This window comes from Manacus vitellinus, unplaced genomic scaffold, assembly GCF_001715985.3.
Source record: "Manacus vitellinus isolate BGI_N305 unplaced genomic scaffold, ASM171598v3 scaffold_49_pilon, whole genome shotgun sequence".
Taxonomy (NCBI): domain Eukaryota; kingdom Metazoa; phylum Chordata; class Aves; order Passeriformes; family Pipridae; genus Manacus; species Manacus vitellinus.
This window is the reverse complement of record NW_021940603.1, coordinates 1,614,050-1,639,256: the sequence shown is the minus strand read 5'-3', so window position 1 is coordinate 1,639,256 and position 25,207 is coordinate 1,614,050. Positions and strand designations below refer to the sequence as shown.

Here is a 25,207-nt window from a genome sequence, read left to right as displayed (position 1 = left end):
GTGAAACAACCACTGCACTGGGAATTCAGCTACCAGAAGACTCCTACAATGATGAGTGCAGAGGATGGGATGTATGTAGATACATGTAATGTAGGGATATATGTAGGATATATGTAATATATACACAGGATATATATAATATGGTTTTCATCTCTACCTACCTTGTTTCTTAAGTCTACCTGTCACCATTTCAATTCCCCCAACAAAATATTTCTTGGACACAGATGCTCTATTTGTATCAGTTCAGTTCTGAATGCTAATTCTCACACTTCACCAGCAAAGCTTAAGGAAGGCAGAGCCCATGCCCTGCCTTGTGCACATTCACACATTTATAGAAGATTTTCAAGATGTATTTTAGGTGGTTTTCAGCAATTTGCAGGCAATAAGGCTGTGGATGGAAAGAGCAGTGACATGCTTGGGAAAAAAACCAATCTGACTTTTACTTAGAACAATAATAAGTGAAAGTATTCCAGGGAAAATAGCTGAAGGCAGTGGTAGAGAATATATGCATTTTTCTTCCATATAAGATTGCTGTTCTCTCTGGTTGAAGGCAGCATCCAAACTGCTTTTGCTTTTTAAGCAGTAACCATTTGCATATTTTGGGGAGGGAGAGTTGTTCTTAGAGCCAGGTTTGGTACCCTCAGTCTGCACCACAACTCAAACACCTGCACACAAACCCAATCCTTTTGCAAACATACCTTTAACAGTTTTGACAAAAACTTGCTTCTCTTTACTGGGGTCTTTCTCTTCTATTAGAATTCCATGGAAAATGCGCCCAAAGGTGCCTGGAAAGAGAACATACAATTAGTATTAAGTGGGTAAAACACACTGATAACATTAAGAGAGTATCTATTAAGAAAACACTACTTTAGGATGTATCAGCCACAGCAGAAAGTGAGGAGCAATGGCAATTAAAGTGTCTATAAATCCCATAAAATCACCAATATAGAACCCAACCAGTTCTCCAGCATGAGGTGGATTCACAACTACAGGCAGTAAATCCTGAAGGTTTTAGATAACTAAGAATTTAGGGGGACAAGTATGAGAGTGAACTAATGACAGCAGCAGAATCCACTCAAATTAAGTATCAATACTGCAATCCTTTAAGACTCATCCAGCTCTGTCACCAAACATCTGAAGTGCTGCTGGGGCACTGAGTCAATTCTAGTCATGGATGACTCCCAACACCCCAGCTACAGGCAGAGCACAGGGGAAAACAAGGCACATTCCAAGGAAGGCACGAGCAAGGAAGGTTTTGCAGAGCTCACACTGGAGCTGAGCACAGAGCTGTGCCCCCAGACCTTCAGAGGCACACGGCAAACGGGAGCAAAGGTCCTCCCACTGCTGCTCAGACTAACACAGAGCATTCAGCAGTCCTGCCTCCAAAGGATGATCACCTCAGATCTCCAGCTCTGGGAAGTTCGATTGCTCAGGGAACACAGACTCAGACATTAATGGTAAAAAACCCTAAACAAGCTTATTTCCCAAATTTGGTATCAACGAGAATCAATCAACACTGTGCAGGAACAGTTCCAAAATGAACAATCAGGGGTTGGACTCCAGAATCCTTGTGGGTGCCTTTCAACTCAGGATATTCTATGAAAAGAACCTGGTAATTTCTGAATTTTTGATATCAGGGCTGTAAATGTGGCATCTGCTGATTAGATTTCCAGATCAAAGGTTATCAAGTTGAGACACTGAGTTTGGACAACTGAAGTTTTTCTGGTCTTTGGGTTGTTTTCACTTTGATTTTTTTTGTTGTTAAGAGCAGGAATTCTCAAAAATTAGTTACCTGGCCACTTACAGCCCCAAATGATTCCCTCACTCCTCAGCCATCTAACACCTTCCTTTATTTAAGGGGCCAGACTGGTAAGACAGACAAGCCCAATGATTTCCTTTTAGTTGCTCCCCCATTCTAATGAATTCTGGAAACTGCTTTCCCCACACCCCAAGTGCAAACATCACTCATCGTTCCTCTCTTCCACCAAAGTTATATAAAGATCAGAAATGTCACCCATTAATAACCTCAGAAAAATCCAGCAATAAAAATCTGTGTATATTTATATATCAATATCTGTGTATTTATATATCGGCATCGTGGGGCAGGAATAAAGTGTCTGAGTGCTGTAAATACCTTCCTGGAGCACGTCTTTGAGGGTTATCCTCTCCCTGGAGATGGCTATGTCCTTCACTTTAGCTTTGGCCTCCATGAGAGTGACACTTTTGAGATCATTCTTCTCTATCCGTAACGTAGGATAACCTGAGGAGCCAGCAGAGCCAAACAATCCAACATAAATACCCTTGGAATGAAAATACACAAGCACACGGCTTCACCTCAGCACCACCTACAGGTACAGACCAGCACGGCCCTAAAAACATTGTGTATTCATCTTAAAAAGAGGATTGAGCAATAAAAAACACAAGATGCTGTGTGAAGAATCATCAGCAGGGAAAGAAATCACACAAGGATTCCCTGCAGTGTCACGAGATAACAATAATACATAATAATAAAGTGCCTCTTTATTAACCCCAAGGAAAGGTGACTAACACCTCCCTGCAGTGCCCTGACAAGGAGGAAATGAAGAGGGAAGACGCCTGACCCCAGCAGGACATAACCAAACTACCAGTGCCCTCTGCTGGCACTTCCACACATCTGGAGACACCAGCAGAGTCAGAAAGGACAGAGTACTTTTGCACAAGTTTATGAATCATTAGAGAAATCTTGAGAATTACTCTGGTAATATTTTCTTAAAAATTTAAATGTTACTGAAAACCCAATTAACGCAACTGTGCAATGATCAGCTGGGTTGTGTGTTAATTCCGTATTTATTTATTTATTATCTGTGTTATATATTTATATATTTATTATCTGTGGAATTTTTGCTCCTCAAATTATTGTCTAGTGGAGGGCTATCCCACGCAGCATTGCTCCAGGGAAGGGACTGTTCCAGCTGGAGGGAAGCCGGACAGTGCAGGGACACACCTGGAGTGCAGTTCCTTGGCTGTTCAGCCTCACTGGAGTGACCAGGAGCCTTTCCCTCGTGCTGCACGTGGGATCTCTGCCCTCTGTGACCAGTGACAAGACCCCAGGGAATGGCTGGAGCTGTGCCAGGGCAGGGTCAGGTTGGATCTCAGGCAAAGGTTCTTCCCCAGAGGGTGGTTGGGCACTGACCAGGCTCCCCAGGGCAGTGGGCACAGCCCCAAGGCTGCCAGAGCTCCAGGAGGGTTTGGACAGCGCTCTCAGGGACAGGGTGGGATTGTTGGGGTGTCCTGGGCAGGGCCAGGAGCTGGACTGGATGATCCTTGTGGGTCCCTTCCAGCTCAAGAGATTCCATGATATCAGTTACCAGACCAGTCAACCACAGAGAATGCAAACCATTGCCACCCTTCCTTTTCATTCACTGCTCTTTTTAGCTACTTCATATCATTTCAAGTAAAGCTGGAAGCAAAAAGAGATGAAAAGAATAACACAACCATCAGAAACACATGGAGATGGGATCACTCCTGAGCCCCAGAGCTCCCTCCTGACTGTGGCATGGCTGGATAAGTCTGTCCTTAGATTAACACTTACTGGTTACTGGCGTGGCGTTGTTGGGGGTGTCAGCTCGCAGGTACTGCGTCGTCTGTGTGGAGGGCTGGGACAGGCCTTGGGAGCTGCTGCTGTCACTGATGCTGGTTTAAAACAAAGATGGACAGTTAAAACATCACTGCTCGCCACTGGAACGCATTCAAAGTTAACTCAGTGGCGTTAAACCAGGAGATTTTCCAGGCAAGGTTTGGAAAGAGCAGAGTTTTTGAAGTCGCTCACACATTAAATTGTGTTTCAGGGAACTCACCCTAAGAGCAAAGGGAATACCGGAAAATCCATAAAAATAGAGAAAACTGAAATTCAGTCTCCTGTAGATGTCAGTAAAAAACAAATGTTTCCATAGCCTCCTGGATCCCAGAATTGGTTGAGTTGGAAAGGATCTTAAAGCTCATCTCATTCCACCCTTCCACTAGCCCAGATTGCTCCAAGCCCCGTCCAACCTGGCCTTGGACACTTCCAGGGATCCAGGGGCAGCCACAGCTTCTCTGGGCAACCTGTATCGGGGCCTCACCACCCTCCCAGCCAACAGTTCCATCCCAATACCCCATCTAACCCTGCCCTCTGGCAGTGGGAAGCTACTCCCTCTTCTCTTGTCCCTCCAGGCCCTTGTTCAAATTCCCCCTCCAGCTCTCTTAGAGCCTTCTCAGGCACTGGAAGGGGCTAAAAGGTCTTTGCAGACCCTTCTCCTCTCCAGGCTGAACACCCCCAGCTCTCTCAGCCTGCCTTTTCCGTCTGCCCAAGTATCTACCAATTTTTCTGTCAATCCTGACAACCCCTGTAAATCTGATTCTGTCTGAATTTCCCCACTCCACCCACACAACTACTCTGACAAAAACTGAGCAGCCACAACCCTCCCACCCCATAAACAGCAGGGCACCTGCAAAAGCTGCCTTTCTGCAGCACAGCACTTACCACAACCCTACACAGGTAATACCTGCTACAGCTTGACATGGAGAGCAGAAATCCCACGGATTTCGTTTTGAGACCAAACTCCCACAAATCTGAGCAAATCTGGAATACACACCTGTCATCCAACTCGATCCTTTTCATGCTGTGGAGGTGCAGGACAGCCAGGATTATTGCCACCAGGAATATCACAGCACAGCACACGCCCACACTGATGTAGAACACCCGGGTGGAAGTGGTGGGAGCTGCGTTTACAGGATCAACTGAAACAGGGAGGTACAAAGTCACCAAACTCAAAGAGAAAAAAAACAAACAAATCCCACAAGAAATTACAATTTGTTAGTTTGTTACATCAACGTGAGCAGAAGGGCTGGAGGCAGGGAGGGATCAGGTATCCTGGAGAACAACTGCCCTGGAAGAGACAGCAGCAATGCACTCCACTGCCTTCCAAGAGCATTTGGGCCAAAAAATGACATTTTGGGCACTCTGGAGGCTGAGCACAGTCAGCTGATGGTACTTCCAGGCAGGAGTGAGTAAAAGAAACTATCTCGTCCCATTCACTCAACAGTGACAGGTCAGAACAGCAAACCAGACAGGTCCTAAAGTCCTAAAGAAAACAGATCAGCCATGTAGGGAAACCAGAGCCCCTAAGATGGGACACGAGAGTTGTAAGGAGACTTGAAATAGGGGTTTTTACCCCCTTCACTAGTTAATATAATTAATTAATAAAATTAATTATCAAACACACCCCCCCAAAATACTGGGTACAGTACAGACTATTTGGAAAGTGTTTTAACAGGGAAAGCTGTGGCAGCAAAGAGCATCCCAAGTTTTCCAGTTTTCACACCCAAAGCTGTATGTTCAGGATTACTTACAGAGAGCCTTGCTGCTGTTTTTATCAGCTGTTGGAGATTTGACTTCTGGTTCAAGCTCTAAAGAGATGAGACAAAACCATTCAGTTTGGTGTACTTTTATTACTGCAGCCCTTCACAGGAAGCCAATTGCCTCCTTCAGGGAAAACCAGACTGAGGGATGAGAGACATGATGCCTATTGAAACACTCAGAAATATGTAGCTAAAGGCACAAAACATGTGCTGTGGTCCTTTACAAAGGGAACAAATCTTCATTAGGCTTATTGTGAGCCTGGTTTCCAAGGGGAGCAGTGCAAACCCAGGGAATGCAGGCTGTGGAGATGCCTTCAGGTGAACCTCCCTGAGGATTTGCATGGAGGGAATCCAACTTGCACATCCCCTTTCCTGCTTCCAGTTGTATCCAATCCAGCCCAGCCCCTTCCCATCCCAGTTCAGCCTGTTCACCTTGTGAAACAGTAATCCAGGGCAGGGAAAAATCAGAGAGTTTTTCTCCTCTTTTTTTATTCCCTTTTTAAACTTGAGGAGGAACTATCAGGAATGCCCTGAGCAAAACCAGTAGCAAGTTCCTTTGTATTTCTAACTTAGGCACTAAATTAAGTCAGAAATCCCTGGGTGATCTACACCAACCAACACACAAAGTCATTGATGGTTTGATGAACCTGCAGAAATGTGATCTTTATAAGAATCATTTCTGCATGATTTAGGAAGTGGATTTGTCTCACAGCCCCAGAAAACCGTGTGGTGCCTTTGGAAACCTCTGCCACACATCCATAGCTGTGAATGGGTCAGCAGGGCTGACTTCCCTCACTTAGAATAGTTAAAAAAATACCCAGGAAAACATAACATAAAGGTAAAAATGTCAATATTATCAGCCAGACCTCCATTTTTACTAGAGATGCACTTTAATTATTATAATTATTATTATTATATTTATTATTGTAATTAATTATTATAATTAAGAATGATCTTCCTGTAGCATCAATGCAAGGAACAGGAGTACCCCAACATTATGTGCTACAAAGCCACACCAGCTCTTCCACCCACACCTTCCCCAAGTTCATCCCTGGGCATCCCACTCCAGAAAAGTGACAAATGTCCCTCTGGAATGCCAACTGCTGTCCTGTCCTCAAAGGCTCCACGTGATCAGAGTCAGGAGGAGCATGGAAAGAGAGAGCTGGCCACCCCCAAACGCTGGGAACAGGACACCACAACCACTCCTAAGGAGGGCACAGCTCTTGGGATCCTCCTAAACAATTGTCTTCTGATGCCTATCAAAATACTACGAAATACTCTGAAAATTCTAGGAAGCAGCAACAATCCAAGTATAAATTATGCTTGCAGATTCCCAAGTGGAAACACCAAAGAGTCAATCTGGGATTTCCAGAGTCTGGATTACATCCCAAGATCATTTTGTGCTCCATGTCTGACAGACTAACACCTCCTTATATTCACTAAATAGCTAATCTTATCATAAGTTATGAACTAAGTAGATTTGCTTGGTAATTCTTAGAACAATTTGAATTCTCAGAGTGTTGCAGTTTTGAGAAACACCTTTTTTCCTTCCAAGCACAGAGAAAATGCTTTCTGATATATATGTAAAAAATAAAGGTCAATCAATACAGCAAAACTCTTGGGGAAAGTTATTCATTCACCAGCTTCTGCTTTTACCACAAGTCCCCACTGATCTCTGAAAGACAAAATTTGACCTGCTTTCTTCCAATCCTCTCCAACACTCACTCTGTTACTCCTGTCCTGGATCACACACCATCCCACTCCCTTTTCCTATCACACTTTAACAGTAAGAACTTTTCAAGATTTGAAACTTAGTCTCTTACTTTTGTAGCACATTTTCCTTCTTTTGAAATTTAAAATTGTGATGTTTTTTGAGGAATTCATTGTTAAGTTGAGCTGCATTAATATTGTGACATCGGAGTCGAGTCTGCCAGTGCAGGAGAGTTCCACACAAAACACTGTGAACACAACAAAAGGGATTGCAGGTAAGTTTGAGCACTTCTCAGACATTGTGATGGAACAACTTTCCATGATAAGGGTCTTTATAAATGATGTTTATAATGCACACTGTCAAATAACTCGATATTAAGAAATGTTATTTTAGCCTTCACGCCTCATCACTTCAGACAAATATCAGAGCATTAAAGGACATAGATTTTAAATTCATTTATGTCACTTATATTAAATGTTCACAGGTTACTAAAACTGTATTTGGGAGTAAGTGACCATTATTCCCCCATTAGCTGGTTGGGGGGTGGGAATTTTACCTGAGAGGGTGCGAGGAACTTCTCCCTGTAGAGAAATGTTGGCCTGGGGCAGAGCCATGGCCACGGGATCATGGACCTGAAATCCCAGTTTATACTCAACCTGTAACAAGAGTTGGGAGAGAGAAAACACATCAGAAATCTCTGCAGTAGTAAAAAGAAATGCTACATACCTTTTCACAATTCTTCTTGAAAAGAAAAAAAAACCTATATACATTGTTTTCAAAGAGTTCTGGTGATTTTAAGTGACCACATTCCGAGTTTCTTATGTGATATTTAAACATCAGGTATTTGTGATAGTTTAAATTAAGAAAGCCAAAACAGAAATCGTTCTTTAAAATTTGAGGCAGAATTCAGAGTGGTGTAATAAAAAAAAAATCCCCCACAAACCTCACCTGTCAGTACTTTTAAACTTACTTCTTCAAAAGTCAGCCATAGGAATTCAAAAAATTCCCCCTCTTCTAGTCAGTTTTACAAACAAAATTGCTTAGAAACAATTTACTCAACTATAGTCAGGATTTTGTTTCTACTTAAGAAGCTGATTCAGCAAACATTCATTCAAAAAAAACCCTACAGGCCTACTGTAAGTCCTAAGATCCTGCTGGAAATTAATCCCAACCCTTCACAGTCAGTTGAATGAATTTGTTTGACTTTGTTTGGCCCAACAGTTTATTTTTTTCCCTCCTTTCTAAAACATAATACGGTTCATTTCTGTTATCAATTTATTTTCCAGTCAAGATGCCAAGTGTGGAGACACTACCCAGTTTCTGAGCTCCTACAAACTGCCCTGCACCCACCCCACCAAGTCAGAAGGGAAGGTGCAATCACAAGCTCAAAAATTCCTCCTCAGAATTCCCAGCCAGGCCCAAGGAAGCTCAGGGCAGGGACAGGGATGCAGGTGGCCCATGGCTGCAGCTCTAACAAGGAAACTCATGTTACTGCTCCTACTGCAGCATTTCCTTCCTAAGGACAGAAGAACAACCATCACTCAATTTAAAAAAGAAAAAAAAAACAACAGCCCAGAATGAACATCTGGCAGAGACTAAACAGATCATTTAATATATGAAAATATAAATTGTTAAGGAACTGGAAAGAGCACAGGCAACGTTTCTGACAGCTGCTGCTGCACGCTCCAGCCACAGTGATTAAGTGAAATAAAACCCCTTTCCATTTAATCAGGGTTCAGTAATAACATACTAGATGCTGTTTTTATAGGTTCTCCTTGTCTCCAGGCATATGTTTCTAGAAATCTCTCCAACAATTGCTGTACATATCATTTCCAGAGGCTTCAGTTCATGACTGCCCCTTCTGCGTGTCCAGTGCACCAACAGAAGAGATTCCACAGCTTGTGTACATCCATGGACCTTGCCAGGAGCAAACAGCATAAAATACTTTAAAATAAGTGCTTAACCTTTCTAAAGTAAGAAAGGAACAGCTTGGATACATATCATCTTAACTTGCTGCCTGCAGTCATATAAATAAGTATTTTGCACCTAGCACATGCTAATTTTTGCAAAGAAAAGAGCCATTATGTGATAAAAGAACTAATAACACTAATGATAATATTCACTAGGCAGCACAGCTCATGTCTCAAGCACCCAAACCCAGAAGTTACTGCTCACCTTGGATTTAGCATGCCAGGTGAAGTGGAGATTGTTGGTCTCACTGGGAATTAAGAGGTTGAAGGACAAGGCGTAGTGATTAATCACATCATTCCTCACGTAGGACAGCTCTGCATCGAGACCTGCAAGGAGAAAGGGAAGAGTGAGACAGGGAAGAACAGGACCAAACACAACTCTCAGGATCACCAGCTCCACTTGTATCTGAATTTTTAGCGGATACTTCCTCAAGTCCCTAAATTCCACGGCAAGTTTGGAGGCCAATGTTGTGCAGCACTGACAGAGCACTTCAAAATCCCACAAAGCACCAGTTTCAGAGAAGTGCCACAGGCTCAGACACAGGTAAAAACTGGAATGGAAGGAAACAAAGACTTTTCACACAATCTTCCAAGAGAGTCATTACAGGCTCTCCCGAACATACCCCTGTCTGCTCCTGGGAATCAAGGTTCTGGTTTTGCTCTTATTTACAACTGTGTTCACTCAAACCAAACTGCCTTGGATTGTCAGCTGGACAATCACAGGTAATTCCTCCTGGAATAGTTCATTTCTTAAGCCCAAAGCACGTAAGCACTATGGAATTAGTGTCAAGGTAATGAGACTACAGAAACACAGAATGGTTTGGGTTGGAAGGAACCTTAAAGCTCATCCAGTGCCACCTCCTGCATGGGCAGGGACACCTTCCACCAGCCCAGCTTGCTCCAAGCCCTGTCCAACCTGGCCTTGGACACTTCCAGGGATGGGGCAGCCACAGATGCTCTGGGCAATCTGTGCCAGGGCCTCCCCACCCTCCCGGGGATGTATTTATGTAAATCTCTCCTCTTTTATAGTTTAAAACCATTCCCCCTTGTCCTATCACTGCCTGCTCGTGTACAAAGTCACTCTCCCTCACATGCAGTGAAAGGAGACATTTGTTCACCCAGCAACACTAATATTTTATAGCTAACCTATGCTCTCCAAACATTTTTATACACCTGGAGAACTGAAAGACCCACAAAACGATTAATTACAGAGGACTAAGGTGCATTTCCCTAAATAAAACACACAGTCTCAAACTAAAACTCCTGCAGCTGCCCTTATTTTCTGGGCCACACGTTCCAAGGTCACCCTGAACACAGGGCAGGACCCTGCAGCTTGCCCTGGGTGTCACTAGCAATTAATGGCAGAGTAAGCAATACTTCCCTGCAGAGATAAAATTAATCCCAGTTCCATATCCTCAGGAAAAACCACACTGGATTTGTAATCAGTACCATTTTGCCTTGTCTCACACAGCTCTTCCTCCTGTGCTCCCAATCAAATGCTATCCAGGCTCAGCAATGTATGGACATGCCAAGAGAACAACTGGGCAAATGAGACACAGAATATTCCACACAGAGGGAACAGAGTTCAAATCAAACAGCCACAGTACAAATGGGAATGTAAATAATGGATTCTGGGATGACCTCACTGTGGCCTTCCAGTACCTAAAGGGGGCTTATAAAAACCAGGGAGAGAGACTTTTTACACAGAGACAGTGATGGGACAAGGGGGAATGGTTTAATGATGGGAAGAAATTCTTCCCTGGGAGGGTGGGGAGGCCCTGGCACAGGTTGCCCAGAGAAGTTGTGGCTGCCCCATCCCTGGAAGTGTCCAAGGCCAGGTTGGATGGGGCTTGGAGCAACCTGGGCTAGTGGAAGGTGTCCCTGCCCATGGCAGGGGGTGGAACTGGATGAGCTTTTTTCAACCCAAAACATTCTATGACTCCATTAATTATTTTTAGTATGGCTAGAAAGCCAAGAATATTGAAGGGGCTTTGACTTTGAGAAAATAGCATTTAAGGTATCCTGAAGTATTCCAAGAATCCAGGGAATCACAAAAGTCTGGGTTTTTTAAGAAATTAAGGGAAAATAAATCAAAACTAACCACTGAACTGTGTAGACAAGCTGCATTTGAAGAAAGGGAGCATCAGCTTGAGAGAAAGAATTCCTCCTGTTTAGTGCAAAAACTGGGCACAGATCAGTGCAAAGGGACATATCCTCTTATTCCAATCTTGATTTAATCCACCTTGTTTCCCCAGGGTACAGATATGCAGCCAAGATATTCTTCTACATCCTTGTTGCTGTTAAACACTTTTACTCCCTCCTGGCTCAGCAGTGTCCCAAAATTTAAGCAAAACCCCAGAGTATACAATCACAGGTACTGGGGGTGGTGAGGGGGAGAACCCCAGAGACTGGGGAAGGAGTCAAGAGAATGGAGTAATCCCAGGGAGGAATGCTCTCACACAAGGTATTGAACAGAAAAGGCTGCAGGTGATGCCACAGGCGCTGAATGTAAACAGCCTGAGACAGTACACAGAAAAAAGTTCAGTATTTCTTGTCCACTTGGTCCATATCCCCACTCAGCAACAAATGGGAAATGCAAAAGCATATCCACCATACGACAGGGAGGAGGGGGAACCACACCCTCCCCCTTGAAACAAAATAAAACTTTGAAAAACACATAAAAGCAACAGCAGACTTCCAAAATCCTTGCTCAGATAATTTTTACGTGTTTGGACATGAAATCCACCTCAGATTTAGCAAACGTGGAAGGAGTGTGGAGAAGAGCTCACAGCTATCAGACACTTGCTATTCCAATCAAGATAGGAAGTTTTATGGGCATAAACCTACTAAACAAAGTATTCAAATCAACCCAAATAAGTACAAGTTATTTAAAACAAAATACGAGGGCAAAAGGATTAGCAGGTGAAACAATGAAACCAGAGCAAGGAAGCTGATCTGGAATAAAGAAAACCTCATCTGCTGATAAATGGTCCCCCCAGAAACCACAGGTTCACAAAAACATTGCAGAATTTCAGGGTGATAATCCTTGATTTAATATAAACCTTGTAGAGAAACTGGTCATAGAAATGAAATGGGTTTATGGCAATAAAACTGCCTGTGGTAAAGACCTGCCTTTATAAAAGCAATATAAAAAGCAACCCTAACTGAAGCTGTCAAGCAGAAATATCTTGAGGGGCAATATCATCTAAAGGGGTCCAAAACCAAATTACCCTACAGAAAACCAATCAAACCTTTAAGCTCTAATGGTGGTACAACACTGAGTAATTTGATTCTGGAGCCCACTAATGTTTTAATGCCTGTGCTGCCATAAAAAGCTCCACACTAACAGGTGACACTAATAATATGAATTTCAACAGCACCATGTAAGACCCACACGAGAACCAACATCGTGTTTTATGGCTCAAAAAAATTATGCTTTAAGACTGGCATAGAAAAATAATTTCAGAGGTTTTGTACAATTGCTCTTAATTCATAAAAAAAGCAGAAAATGGCCTGGCTCAGTGTCAGGGGGCTACAGAAACTGCCTATGGAAGAATCAACCCAAGGACACAGGGACACTTTACCAGCAAATCCTCTGTGTTTTTGGTGTCTGTGGATCACAAATTTCCTAAAGTTCCTAACAGGAGGGCTGGAGTGGGACTTTGGAGAAGGGTATGCAGTGATAGAACAAGGGGGAATGGCTTCTCACCGCCAGAGGGCAGGGTTAGATGGGATATTGGGAAAAAATTCTTCCCTGGGAGGGTGGAAAGGCCCTGGCACAGAGAAGCTGTGGCTGCCCCTGGATCCCTGGAAGTGTCCAAGGCCAGGTTGGATGGGGCTTGGAGCAACCTGGGCTAGTGGAAGGTGTCCCTGCCCATGGCAGGGGTGGGACTGGGTGAGATTTAAGATCCACCCCAAACCATTCCATGATTCTGTGATTAAACTCACAGGCAGTATCTCCCAATAGCTTCTCACTGGATTTTTTTTTTCCCTAGGAATTTGGATAAAGGCTTTCTCAGAGCCCAGAAACCAACAGTTACAAACCTGGGAAATACCAAGGTTTCAATACTGAACAATAATTTTTTCCTTTTAAGTTTATCAACAATGAAAACATTTCCTCTCTAGCACATCTTTTCCCATCAGTGAACTACAGATAAAATTCCACTGTCCATGCACAGCTAAGAACCAGAGTCCTTCCCCAACAACCAAGCTCCTATCTCCCTACCTCCAATCCGCCATGGGATAGTTCTGCTTCCAGATCAGTTTTCATCCCCTTGCTGCCTCCCTACCTCAATCCTGAATTCCTGAAGCACTTTGTATAATTTATCTCAGTCAGGCCAACAAATCACACCAAAAAAATCGCAGCTGAACCTGCCAGTGACAAACAGCCCCTTCCCTGTGCTCTGGGCAGGCACAGGCAGGGGTGTGCTTCCTGACAGAGGAGCTGCACCACATCCCAGCTGTAAGGGAAGGCACTGGGAAGGTCCACACAGGTCAGGAATCACACAGGGCACTGCAGAGAACAGCAGTGGGAGCCAGAGCTCACCGATGGGCTGTGGGATCTGAGTCTCACCCTGACAGCTGAAGTTTAACTCAGAATTGCTTTAATTCTGCATTTGCCTTTTCCCTTCACACTTGCACGCTGACACCTGCCTGGCAACGTTCCTTAGTTCAGCCTTCAGCAAGCCAAAGGCAGGGAGAGCAAACAAGTGGGGGAACACTCCTCAGGGAGTTTAACTGCCTGGATTTCCAGGCAAAGCCACCACCCTTTCACCCAGGCAGTCCCTAAATCTCATTATGAACTTCCCCATCTTTGTACCTCGGGCACAGCTTTGGAAGAATAAATTAAAGTTGAAGGCAAACAAAAAGGTAAATTTAAGAAGCAGCACAGAGAAAGTCTGTCATTCTTTGCACTGTTTAACATAACAAAAGATCTGAAAAAGCTCAGAAAGGAAGGGGAGAGGCCAAGTTTCATTCCCAGATGGTAAAGATGCTGGGCAGCCCTTGTGTTCACGACAAAATTGAATCATGTCAGTCCAGCAGCCTAACAAAACACTTCTTTTCAAATGTCCTTGTGCAAATGCAGTCTGGCTTCAACTCTCTTTTTTTTTTCTTTCTTTTCAAGCACAATATACAAAAGAAACTTGCCTCTATCAGCATGGGAAAATTGGATTTTATTCTTATGAAGTAAATCTGTCCTGCAACATCTACTAGTAATAACGTGTTCTTCTTAAACACAACAGTGTTTAGGAGTCTGTCACCTGGGGTTACACTTAATTACTTAATCACTTCAAATCATCATAACATAATTCTGGCACATTTTGTCTGAACTGGGAGATTTAAAAAATGAGTGTGCAATGCAAGAGTTGGATGAGATTGCTGTTAAACTAGGGTTAAAATATTGCAAAAAGCAGCATTTCATTAAGAGCAGTCTGGCAACAAGAGCTGACATAATTATCTGTCGCAGCACAGAAAGGACTGAAATTAGGGCCTGTTTTCCTAATGTTCTGGTCTGTAATTTGGGCCTGTTTTCCTAATGTTCTGGTCTGTAATTTGAAGGAGTTTCTTCATCAGCAGCTGAGAAATCTCTGCAGTGTGACATCAAACCACCCCAGCCCTCCCAGAGCGAAGCCACTCCTGGTCCTGACTCACAGTCACTGAAACTAATTAATTGGGAAGAGTTACCCAGTTCAATGAGTTGTTATATTCACATAAATATTCTATTTGTTCTACTATGTGCTCCAGAGAATCAGGCCTCTGGGTTAGTCCTCTGGCCAGACCAGAAGTTTCCACTCCAGCATGAACATCCACGTTGAAGGAGTAGGAACCTCAAGCTTCAACACCCCTCCACCACCCCCCACTTCCCAAGTCCTGCCCCATAAACACACCGGATTCTCCCACCACTGGACAATTTACCTTCTTGAAGAAAGGCATCTTCTTTTTACTTCCATTTTCCTTTCACTTAAAGTGCACCCTAAGTCTGAAACACTGACTTTAAAGCCTAAGTCTTCCTTTTTTTGTAGCAGGTTCTGCAAATGTCCGCTGAAAAATACAGCCTAAGGACAAGGAAATGTGGCTGAAGAATTAAAAATCAGCTCCTGACTACTGCAACTTCTTTTTTTTGGGGGGTAGTGAGCACACTTTCCCAGAGCAAGCCTTCTTAGCTTGAATGTGCTTAATTAATTCACTTCAACAATCAGCCTATGCAGAGCTGAAACTACAACTGGGAGTTAAAAAAAAAATGAGGAAAACAAATGCAAACTGATCCCCACGGATCAATTTAGCTCAGAAAGCAATAAACTACTGGGAATGCAGTACTAAGCATCTGAATATAGAGACACACAAAGAACTTTATGCATCCTATTTGTGCATAACAACAAAATGAACTTTGCTTTAATAAAACCACTCACAGATCACAGCCTTCCACTTGCAATTTTTACTTAGGTTTTCCACAAAGCTACGGCCTGTCAGTTATAGCTGCTGGTCAGGAATTTGGGCTGAAATACTTGTTTTTAAACACCTTACAGCCAGGAGCCTGTGGAAAAGATGACTGATGAAAAATATCACAGGGAAAAAAAAAAGTTTAAACCTTCAGCAGCACAAAGATGATGAAGAAACAGCTTTTCACTCCCCTAACACGGGTGCCAGGGACAGTCAAAGGATGTTCAGTGTCAAGTTGAAAAACAAATAATCAGCACAAACCCAGCAACACTCGCAGCTCTGCCAGCTCCAGGACTCCAAAGAGCAGCAACAAGAGGGTATGTGGACTTTGGTTATTTGTTACCTGTGAAGAGTTAACTTTCCCTGAGCTGGAGGTGCAAAACAAACGAGCAAGGCTTTCCTTTTGAGGAAATACTTGTCAGAACTTCAAGGCAACTAATGCATCCTTGAAAAGCAACCAAGAGTCCCCAGCAGGAAATCTTTGCAGGAAGCTTCCCAGCATCCAGCAAACAACAGAAAAACTCTGAGCTGAGAGCCCTCATTAAGTCCTTGTGAATCTTCACAGACAGATCTTCCCCAATTCACCTTATTGATGCTGTTAAATACAATTTGCAAGTTCAACACCACAGGCAAATGAGATTTTTCCCACTGAAAGTGGGAAAGTCAAAGAGGACTTCTTCCCCTCCACAGAAGAAGTTCCCTCAGGAGATGTCACTTGCCAAAGTAAAAGCAATATTTAACTCAATCCATTCTAAAAAGAAGACATTTATTGTTCCTAAACCCCATCTGCTTACCCTTTATTTATCTCTGAACAGCAGCAACAACTACATTTCAACCACCTGCCTGCTTGTTCTTCTCTCCTTCATCTACAGAATAAAACCTTCATTTTTCTGATAGGTGGGATATAAAGACCACTGTGGAAATAGTTAAAAGATGACACTCACCTTAATGGGGGAAAAAAAAAACCCAAAGCAACACCACCTATCTCACCTCAGAGCAGAACACAAGTGAACTCTGTCCTGAGAACATCTTTCTAAATGAAATTTGCCCATCTCAAGGAAAAAAAACACAAAAACTAATAAACCCACCAAAACCAGGAGCCACTTTGCTATTAAATAGCCAGGATGGTGCACAAGTTACCTGAAGGGCTGATTCCAAAGGAAAGAGGCAGGAGAGATGCACAAAACAGATACTTGAAGGCAGAGGAAAATTAGTGGCAGTGACCTACAGAGGGCAAAGGGAAATGGGACAGGTGGAATAGGAACAGCCCAGGTGCAGGGCTGGGGGAGACTGGAAGGGAACTTTAATATTAAAAAATAAATCCAACTTTAATGAGAAAATAGAACTTTATTCTTAGCACACAGAATAGCTGGTGTATTCATGAAATAAAAATTTACCTCAGCAGTAATGGCAAATCTCATCATTATTGGAACGTGAAGTTTGATGCTCCTTTGGAGACAGAATGAAAGCAAACACTGAGAAGAGAAAACCAAAGTGTTCCATCCTCATGAACTGCAGCACAAACCTCAAAACAGAAGAACTTCCCACCAAATGCTCAGTAGTGTCACAAAGCTTTGGAAGGGACCTGCTATAACTTCCCAGCCAGAACTCCACTACCTAACACAGGTCTGTCAGATTCATTTGGGCTCATGAATAACGTGTGTTTGTGGTATTTTAGTGTCACCTACCCACAGAAGTGGTCCCATTTTATTTTAGTTCATTTAGTTACAGTAATGCTCCCACATGCTGATTTAGTTATCCCTGCAGGTAAGACCTTCAGAACAGCGTCCCTGCCAAGGGCCAGGGCTATTCCAGGAACCAGGACCCAAGGGAGTACAAATAAATTAAAAATGCATTAGAAAAAATACATACACCCTCGGTGCTTCAGACTTCTCAGCCTTGGAACTCACGCTCCCAGTTCTGTGCTGAAGGGATAATCTTACCTCTTCTGACATGCTTTGAACACTTCCATCCCAGAGACACGGATTGTTTAACCCAAAACCAAGCTCCACACAAACCAAACCAGGTCTGTTTGCTCTTGTGGCCACCTCTACACCCACGGAGCTTAGCATGCTTTTCTTTTAATAGGAATTACTCTGCAAGGCCTTCAACCAACTTCATTAAGGCCCAAACAGCTTGGAGAGGATCACCATCTTTAGTTTATCAGCCTGCTCAGCTCCACTGGCATTGCTGACGTATCCTGCAGCTTTCCAAGCCTCTGGAGCAGCAGCTCCCATGCCTGTGTTCCTGCTCTGCTCTTTCCCAAGCAGCGTGCTGAAATCAATACACTGGTTAATTTAATTACAGCTATTCAACACCCAGTAAGTGGCAGTGAAATTCTAAAGCACCACATTAGTTTCATGCTGCTGCTTCTGCTCCCAGAGCTCTGGAGCAGCCAGTGCAAATATGTGAGTTATCCGCTTGGAAGAAGGACAAAGGTGGCGATGGAAGAGGAATAATGCATTTGAAGCCTCTGCCACGGCGCCCTTTGTGCCCCTATGAGGCATTTGCACAGAGTGTTAGCATTCATTCCTACATGGGAGCTGCTGGTGCTGCTGCCATTCCAGGGGGAAAAAAGGGGGGGGGGAAAAAAATCAATTCATCAGGCACAACTCGTTAAATTCACCCTGTACTCGGCTCTCCCAGCTGAGAGCTCAGTGCCACTCAAACACTGCACACCAAGGTACAGAGCAGTAACTCCCAACTGAACACCCTCCCACTGTGAGGAAAGTGGGAGCCTCCCTGATATTGCAGTCTGGATAGTGTCAGGTAGGAATTAGTCATCAAGCCATTTCGCTGGAGCTCAGCACAACTGTGAATCAACACATTTGGAATCTGTCTCATTAATTCAGCTCTTCCAGTATCCAAACACAGCTCTGAATAGCAGAAGGGGAGGAGAAAAACACAAGGCTTCCCCAGATGCTTCATCCTTTAAAGTACCCAAAGGGTAGAGCACAGCTGCCTCCACAGCTCCCACTCTCAGGAAAACGCAACCCTGGGATTTTTCATGCCTGTGAACGTGATCCCTATCTCCTGTATTTCCCTCTGCCCAGGTGGTGTTTAGGAGCAGTTTTGGTCCCTGCCTTCCTCCCAGTATCCTGAGCCCTTCTTGCTGGCTTTTCTCATGCATGCAGGGAGCAGTGCCTCCATTTCCTCTCCCTTGTTCCCATTCTGTCCACATACTGGAGGGAGAAAGAGAGCAGTATTCTAAGAGGCCAAACAATCACCAGTGATAAATAGGACGCTGCCAAACCCAACACAGGTGTAAAGTCACGGCAGTGAGGAATGCAGCTTTGGGAATTTCCCCCCACACAAAACAGTCCAGCCTTCAGTCCCAGAGGTCAGGTTTCTTCCAAGTCCCTGACACACAAATGTTCCAAGAGCCACAAACATTTATCACTAGGCAGCCCTTGGCCTCTGGGGAGCTGAAATGGCTGTTCCCTCCCAGGGTTGAGCACAGACAGAGCTGCCCCTGCAATCCCTCTCCGAACACCAGTCTGGAGAAGGAAATCGCCTTTTCCAGGCAGGATTCACATGGAGCCTCTGGCAGTTTAAATCCCAACACATCAGCTGGTGTGCTAAAGCAGGATTCAGAAATCAACCCCCCATCTCAGCAATGCTGAGCAGATCAACACACACAAGGACTGAAGTTTAATTCCTGAACTTCCCTCCTAATGGCATCACACAGAATATGATTTCAAAGCCATCCTAACCCAGGCCAGGGGCTGCCTCCACTAGAGTCACTCCCAATGGCCTTCCACAGGCCATTTCAAGCTTCCAGAAGTGTATTCCTCTGCAGGTCTGCAAGCATTACAAATACTGCAGTAAGTACAGATGACTGCACACATCTCAAACAGCTCTCCACAAGTTATTTGAACTTTGCAAACTAAAAGGGAGGTAAAAGAATGGAAAGGGGCCGAGGAACCCCAAATGCAGCTTGTTCTCGTAAGCCTCAGTACAGCCATGAGCTGTGGTGCTCTGTAAATCAGACAGACAGGCACCCAGGAGCATGGAGAGGCTCCAGAATGAGCACAGGTTGCTCGACTACACAGGGAACTTGTCCTGACCTGCTGCTGCTGCACCCCTGCTCCAGAGCAGGCTGGATCACATCACCCAAAACACCAGCTACTGCACACCCATCAGGGCAAAGGGCTTTACTGGGAGAGGTAAAAGACCCATCACCCTAAAAACAGCACTTCAGTTCACTGGGATGGATCAGAATACTTTCAGCAGGTCAGTTTTGTTTCAGTGCACAGTGACTGTCAGGATTAGAAGTTTTATACCCTTCCCATGCAGGTGGGCACCTACATAAATCTCCATTTTAAGTCCCTTTTGAATGGTACCACAGAGCATTACCAGGCAGGCTTTTGTACTCCTGCAAAGACAGGCGTGTGGACCACAGCGACACGACACTTATTTTTCCATACAGCATGCAAAAACCTTCTGTTCTTCAGAGTCAAGCACTCAAAAGCTAGAAAATGAAGATTTAAGAAAACACACAGAGCAGAAACAGATTCTGAGCTGTAGGTCACGTACCACACAGACACTTGCTTCCACACCGTGGGGGTACTCAAATACCTGCTCCTTGGGGGACACCTCCTTCACCTTCCTGCAACCACAGAGGCTCTTTGCTGTATTTTTTCCAGTTCCTGTGAGTTACCTATGTCCCATGGAAAATGATCCTGGGTGCTGCTAACAACAGCGGCACTCGGAGCACAGTGCTGGCTCGCCGGTGCTCCAGGTTGTGATGATGCCCAAGACAGGGAGGATTTTAACAAGGCCCTGAAGCTTTTCAAGAATCAAAAGGAATACCTACTTTCTGCTCCCTTTTATAACAACCAGGCAAGGAAGGAACAATAGGATTTCCAGTCACTATAGCCTCAGTGCAAGTACCATAAAGCACTTTTGATGTGAACTCCTGAGGCCAACTCCCCAAAACAGTGCCATCAAGAAAGCTCTTTCACAGTACGAGACGAAGATATCTTTCATTAAGATCATCTGCTGCAATAAGATGATGTTTAAACTCCATTTCTAATATACAAAATTGCATGTGGCCTATAATTTCCCAGGGCTCTGCTCAGTCACACCTGGAGCACTGGGCTCCCCAACACAAGAGTCATGGAGTTACTGGAGCAGATCCAGGGAAGGGTGCAGAGTATTAAAGGAGCAGATCCAGGGAAGGGTGTAGAGTATTAAAGGGACTGGAGCACCTCTCCTATGAGGAGAGGCTGAGAAAGCTGGAGCTGTTCAGCCTGGAGAACAGCTGGCTCAGGGGGAATCTCAGCAACATAAGTAAGTGTCTGAAGGTATGTGCAAAGAGGATGGAGACAGGCTCTGCCCAGTGACAGGACCAGAGGCAACGGGCACAAACTGAAACACAGGAGGGTCTGTGTGAACATCAGGAAAAACTGATATACTGAGGGTGACCAAGCACTGGCACAGCTTGCCCACAGAGGTGGTGGAGTCTCCAAACTCAGAGATGTCCAAAAGCTTCTGGATGTGGTGCTGGACAACCAGCTCTGGGTGGCCCTGCTTGGGCAGGGAGTGGGACCAGATGACCTCCGGAGGTCCCTGCCAACCTCAACCACCCTGTGAGTCAGCAGCACAATTTAAAACACAACCAACCCACTGCTGTAATAGATTTTTGCATCAGTTTTGCATCTTACACCCAGACAAGTCATTTTGGTAAGCTGCACAGCAGCTTCTAATGAAATTCTAGAACATGAAAGTCACATCAGTGTCAAATTAATCTAACTCTGCAATTAAGCAAGTGCAAATATAAAACCAACAGCAGACAGCATTCAGTGATTACTCAGAAGAAACTAGGCCAGAGAATAGTAAATTTGGAAACTCAATGCAAACATTGTAGGACTTCTGACCCCTGCAATTCTAACTTAGCCCCCCTGGTACATATCCATTATGATAACCCTTAGTTACATGATAATGTGGTATTTTCCTCTCCTGGGACTAAAGTCTCAGTTAACACTCAGACCAGACAGACCTGGCTCCAAAAAGACCCAGAGCCATATGAGAAGGAGGGCTAGCCACAAGACCAAGTTCACAGCTGAAAGCCATGCAGTCTACAAAAAAAAAAAAAAAAAAAAAAAAAAAAAAAAAAAAAAAACTGCAAGGGCAGAAAGGATTGTCCTCTGCTGCTTAAGCACCTTGTTCCTGCCATGAATGCTGCAAAAGAACTGCCTGCAGTGCCAGGAGAGCTGTTTAAGCCAAGTTTGCACAGGCAGCTATTGATTCTGGTCCTTGTAATCAGAGGGTAGAACCTTAGGTCTCCTGTGAGGCTGAGCTGCAGAACTGCTGGGAACTCACAGTTAAGGTGTAAGGGACACACCAGGAATGCTCTAAGTGCCGAGTAACACTGTGTGCAACAGACTAGACCCAATCCTCAATTATGAAAGTTAGTTATCTAACAGTAATGGATATTTTCTACCTTAATCTCTGAACCTGAGCTCACTGCCTGCAAAGCAGGGATACATGGCCCTTTACATCCCATGATCCTGTGAAAAGCAGAACAATGAAGCATTTCAACATGAGGCAAATCACATTCTGATTTCGTGGGAAAATTGGAATGGAAGTCACTAAATCAAGTAGAGACTTTCTACTGAATAACTCATCACTAACTTCACACCATCGGCTCTGCGTATTCAGCATCCCAGAGCAACCACTGGAAAAGGGGACAGGATCAGGTGGTGTTATCACACCTGCAGTTAGTCACTCCAGAAGAGTAACAATATTTCAGCTCTATGAACCAGCTCCAAAAAACTACAGATCACAATGCCAAGAGAGTTCACTGACACCCCTAAAAACGTTGTGGTGCTCTGGGTGTCTCTCCCCAGCAAGCAGTGCTTCTCTTCCTCCTCACCAGCTCTCCCTGAGCCTGTACCCCATCCCTGCTCTCACCCAGACACCTCTGGCTCCTGCTGCCATGCTGGAGTTGTGTCAATCAAGTCCCCTCAACTAACTCCTCTCTCCTTCTACCTTTATCCCATCTATCGCTGAATCCTGCATGGTGTGAGTGGAATCTGACACATTCAACTGTGTGGAAACCACAGATTCTTTTCCTCAAAGGCTTATAGTCTGGGTGGCTGGGAACATTTTCCATGGGAAGGGCAAGAGATATTTCTGTCGGAGACACCATCTGCCTGCCATATAGCAAGTCCTGCCTTCAGACCCTGAGAACTCCGCGGCGTTTCAAAACAAAAATCCACCTCACACAACAAGACAAGCCAGTTTCCTCCAGCTTTCTTCTATGTAAAGTTCTGAAGATTTCAAAACAATTCCTCCTAAGGCAGACACATGGCCAGAATCCCACAGCCCAATGGTGGAAATCTGGCATTAAGCACACAGGAAAGGAGCAGGCAGTTTTCACCATAAATCACAGTATCTGTCCTGCCTCCACGCCACAAAGAACAGCAGCCACAAATAATCTGCAGCAAGTCCCTGAAGAGGTACAGGGATGATATTAAGAAGCATGAACACACCACAGGCTGCAGTAACTGCAGTAACTCCGTGTAACAGTTGGGTTTATGAGCACTTCAGAAAGTCCTGAGAGTTTCTGTTCAGCCACAGCAAGACAGTAGCAGAGACAGAGTTTGTTTAGAGACAAAAGCTGAAAGAATCCAGTTTCTATTATTAACAGCTTCACTGAACTTAACACTTCGCTTCACATCTTCCTGTCCCCATGACTGACTACCCCAACATCTGCTGAACCACAGCTTTTCCAGGGGAAGTTCCAGAAGCTGAACCCCCTCCCTGCTCTTTGCAAGTCTGCACATCACTACAAGCCCTTACACCATGAACTTGATTGTAGTAAGTCCCAGTCACATACTACAAAATGGAACATATCGAATGGCTGGGTTTGCTTTCTGAAGTGTGAGGAACTGGAATAAAACTGTCTGTTCCTCTGGATTTTCTTCTGCCAGAGGAATATATAAAGGTACTGCTGATTTGACTGCCTGTTCTAGATGCCTCACTAAACTACACCTCACCTACAACAGCAAGTGTAAAGGACACCCGTAAATTTAAATCTGCTCATGCCAACAACACAATTTAGTTCCTGGAAGTTTAGTTTGCAAGAGACTTCTAGTGATCTGAACCCCACTAACTGAAAAAAGTGCCAGTTTATCTCCACGTTGGACTCCAATTTAACCAGCTCTGGGGTCACAGAAGCAAAACAGATCACTTGTGTCAGATACTTAAAATGACATAAAACAGCCACAGACAGCCGAGTAATAAGTGCCTTCGGCCACATTAACAACAGACACCCATAAGGGAGGTTGTAGGATGAAATTTCACTTAAAAAATCATAACAGCAGATATTCCCTGCTCAGCTGCTACTTCAAGATGCATAATTACTGTAGTGGGCCAAGGAAGCCTGTGCAAATCCAGCCAACACAGATTTCAGGCAGTGGGCTTGGGATAGCTCAAACCTTACTAGTCACTACTTCCAAGATTAACTACCTGTTCAGAATCCCAGCTAACCAGAAAGCCTGACATTTTCACCCTCTATCTGTAAAGGAGCATGTGGCAGCAAAAAGCACATGTCCTGTAAAAATGACGACAGCAGGATGCTGATCACCGTGAGGGAAAAGTGTTTACAGCGCTCTTCACTCCCCAGATCCCCTGACTTGGGTCAGCTACATGCTCACAGGGTGCAAATTAACTGGAGATATTTTTATTTTGTCCATTTGACGCAAATAAAGTCTTGCACTGCCAGTTTTCCAGCCTGCAGCGATACAGGGCACTTGGGAAAAACAAATCACTGGGGACACCAACAGATTTGTTTTGAGACTCCAGCCACCAACTCTAAACAAGAGCCTAAGCAAGTCAAAGCCTACAGAAAACAAATCTTTGTTTAAGTCAGACTCTCCAAGCACAGAACTCCTGCAAAAGCCTTCCACAGCGGGCCAGATGGGGGACTTCAGGAACTGCCTCCAAGTCCTTGCGCAGCAATTGTCAGCCTGCCTAGAAATTAAGATTCCTTTCACACACGCACCCAATTATTGCCAGGTCTCCTCTCTGCCCTCTGCATGTCACTGGCCTGGCTAATTAAATCCCGAGACTGAGTTCACCTCTCCCAGGGTTTACCCTGCTCCCACGGGACACCAGCCGGGTCACTCCAACCGAGGGAGCCCCTCACCCCCATGGTGAAGCCCTGACCAGCAGAGACTCGTTCCCAAGTCCTCCATTCTCCCCACAGCCCCCTGCTCCCCCACTCCTACAAAACCCACGCAGACCCCTGGAATCACTCATTCCCACCACAGTCTCACAGCTTCCCATCCTCTCCTGAGCCACCCTCCGATCCTGCTGACTCCCACCAATGCCTCCTGGACCCCCACAACCACCCCCCGATCCTGCTGACCCCCACCATCTCCACCCCAGTCCCACAGCCCCCTATCCTCCTGAGCCCAGGTCCTTCATCCCTGCTCACAGCCAGTCCTACAGTACCCACGCAGATCCCTGGATTCACCCATCCCCACCACAGCCCGTGGCTCCCCATCCTCTCCTGAGCCCCAGGTCCTTCATCCCCGCTCACAGCCCTCTCCGTCCTCTCCATCCTCCCCTGCACCCCCAGACCTGTCTCCCTCCCAACAGCCCCAGAGACACCCCTACTGCCTCCTGGACCCCACGGTCACCCTCCCCTCCTCCTGCTGACCCCCACCATCCCCACAGCCTCCCATCCCCTTCCAGC

At 44.9% G+C, this 25,207-nt stretch overlaps 1 protein-coding gene across 1 annotated transcript in view; it reads right to left on the bottom strand.

Annotated features, from left to right (window-relative positions):
- Positions 1–25,207, bottom strand: part of RYK (receptor like tyrosine kinase) — a 65,826-nt gene that overhangs the window by 21,090 nt on the left and 19,529 nt on the right. The window contains exons 2-9 of the mRNA XM_029962651.1: positions 9,266–9,387; positions 7,647–7,746; positions 7,203–7,337; positions 5,371–5,427; positions 4,614–4,758; positions 3,572–3,672; positions 2,135–2,260; positions 699–785 (exon numbers count right to left, since the gene is read on the bottom strand). Of these exons, the coding sequence (XP_029818511.1) occupies positions 699–785; positions 2,135–2,260; positions 3,572–3,672; positions 4,614–4,758; positions 5,371–5,427; positions 7,203–7,337; positions 7,647–7,746; positions 9,266–9,387 (873 nt within the window). The remainder of the gene's footprint in view (positions 1–698; positions 786–2,134; positions 2,261–3,571; positions 3,673–4,613; positions 4,759–5,370; positions 5,428–7,202; positions 7,338–7,646; positions 7,747–9,265; positions 9,388–25,207) is intronic.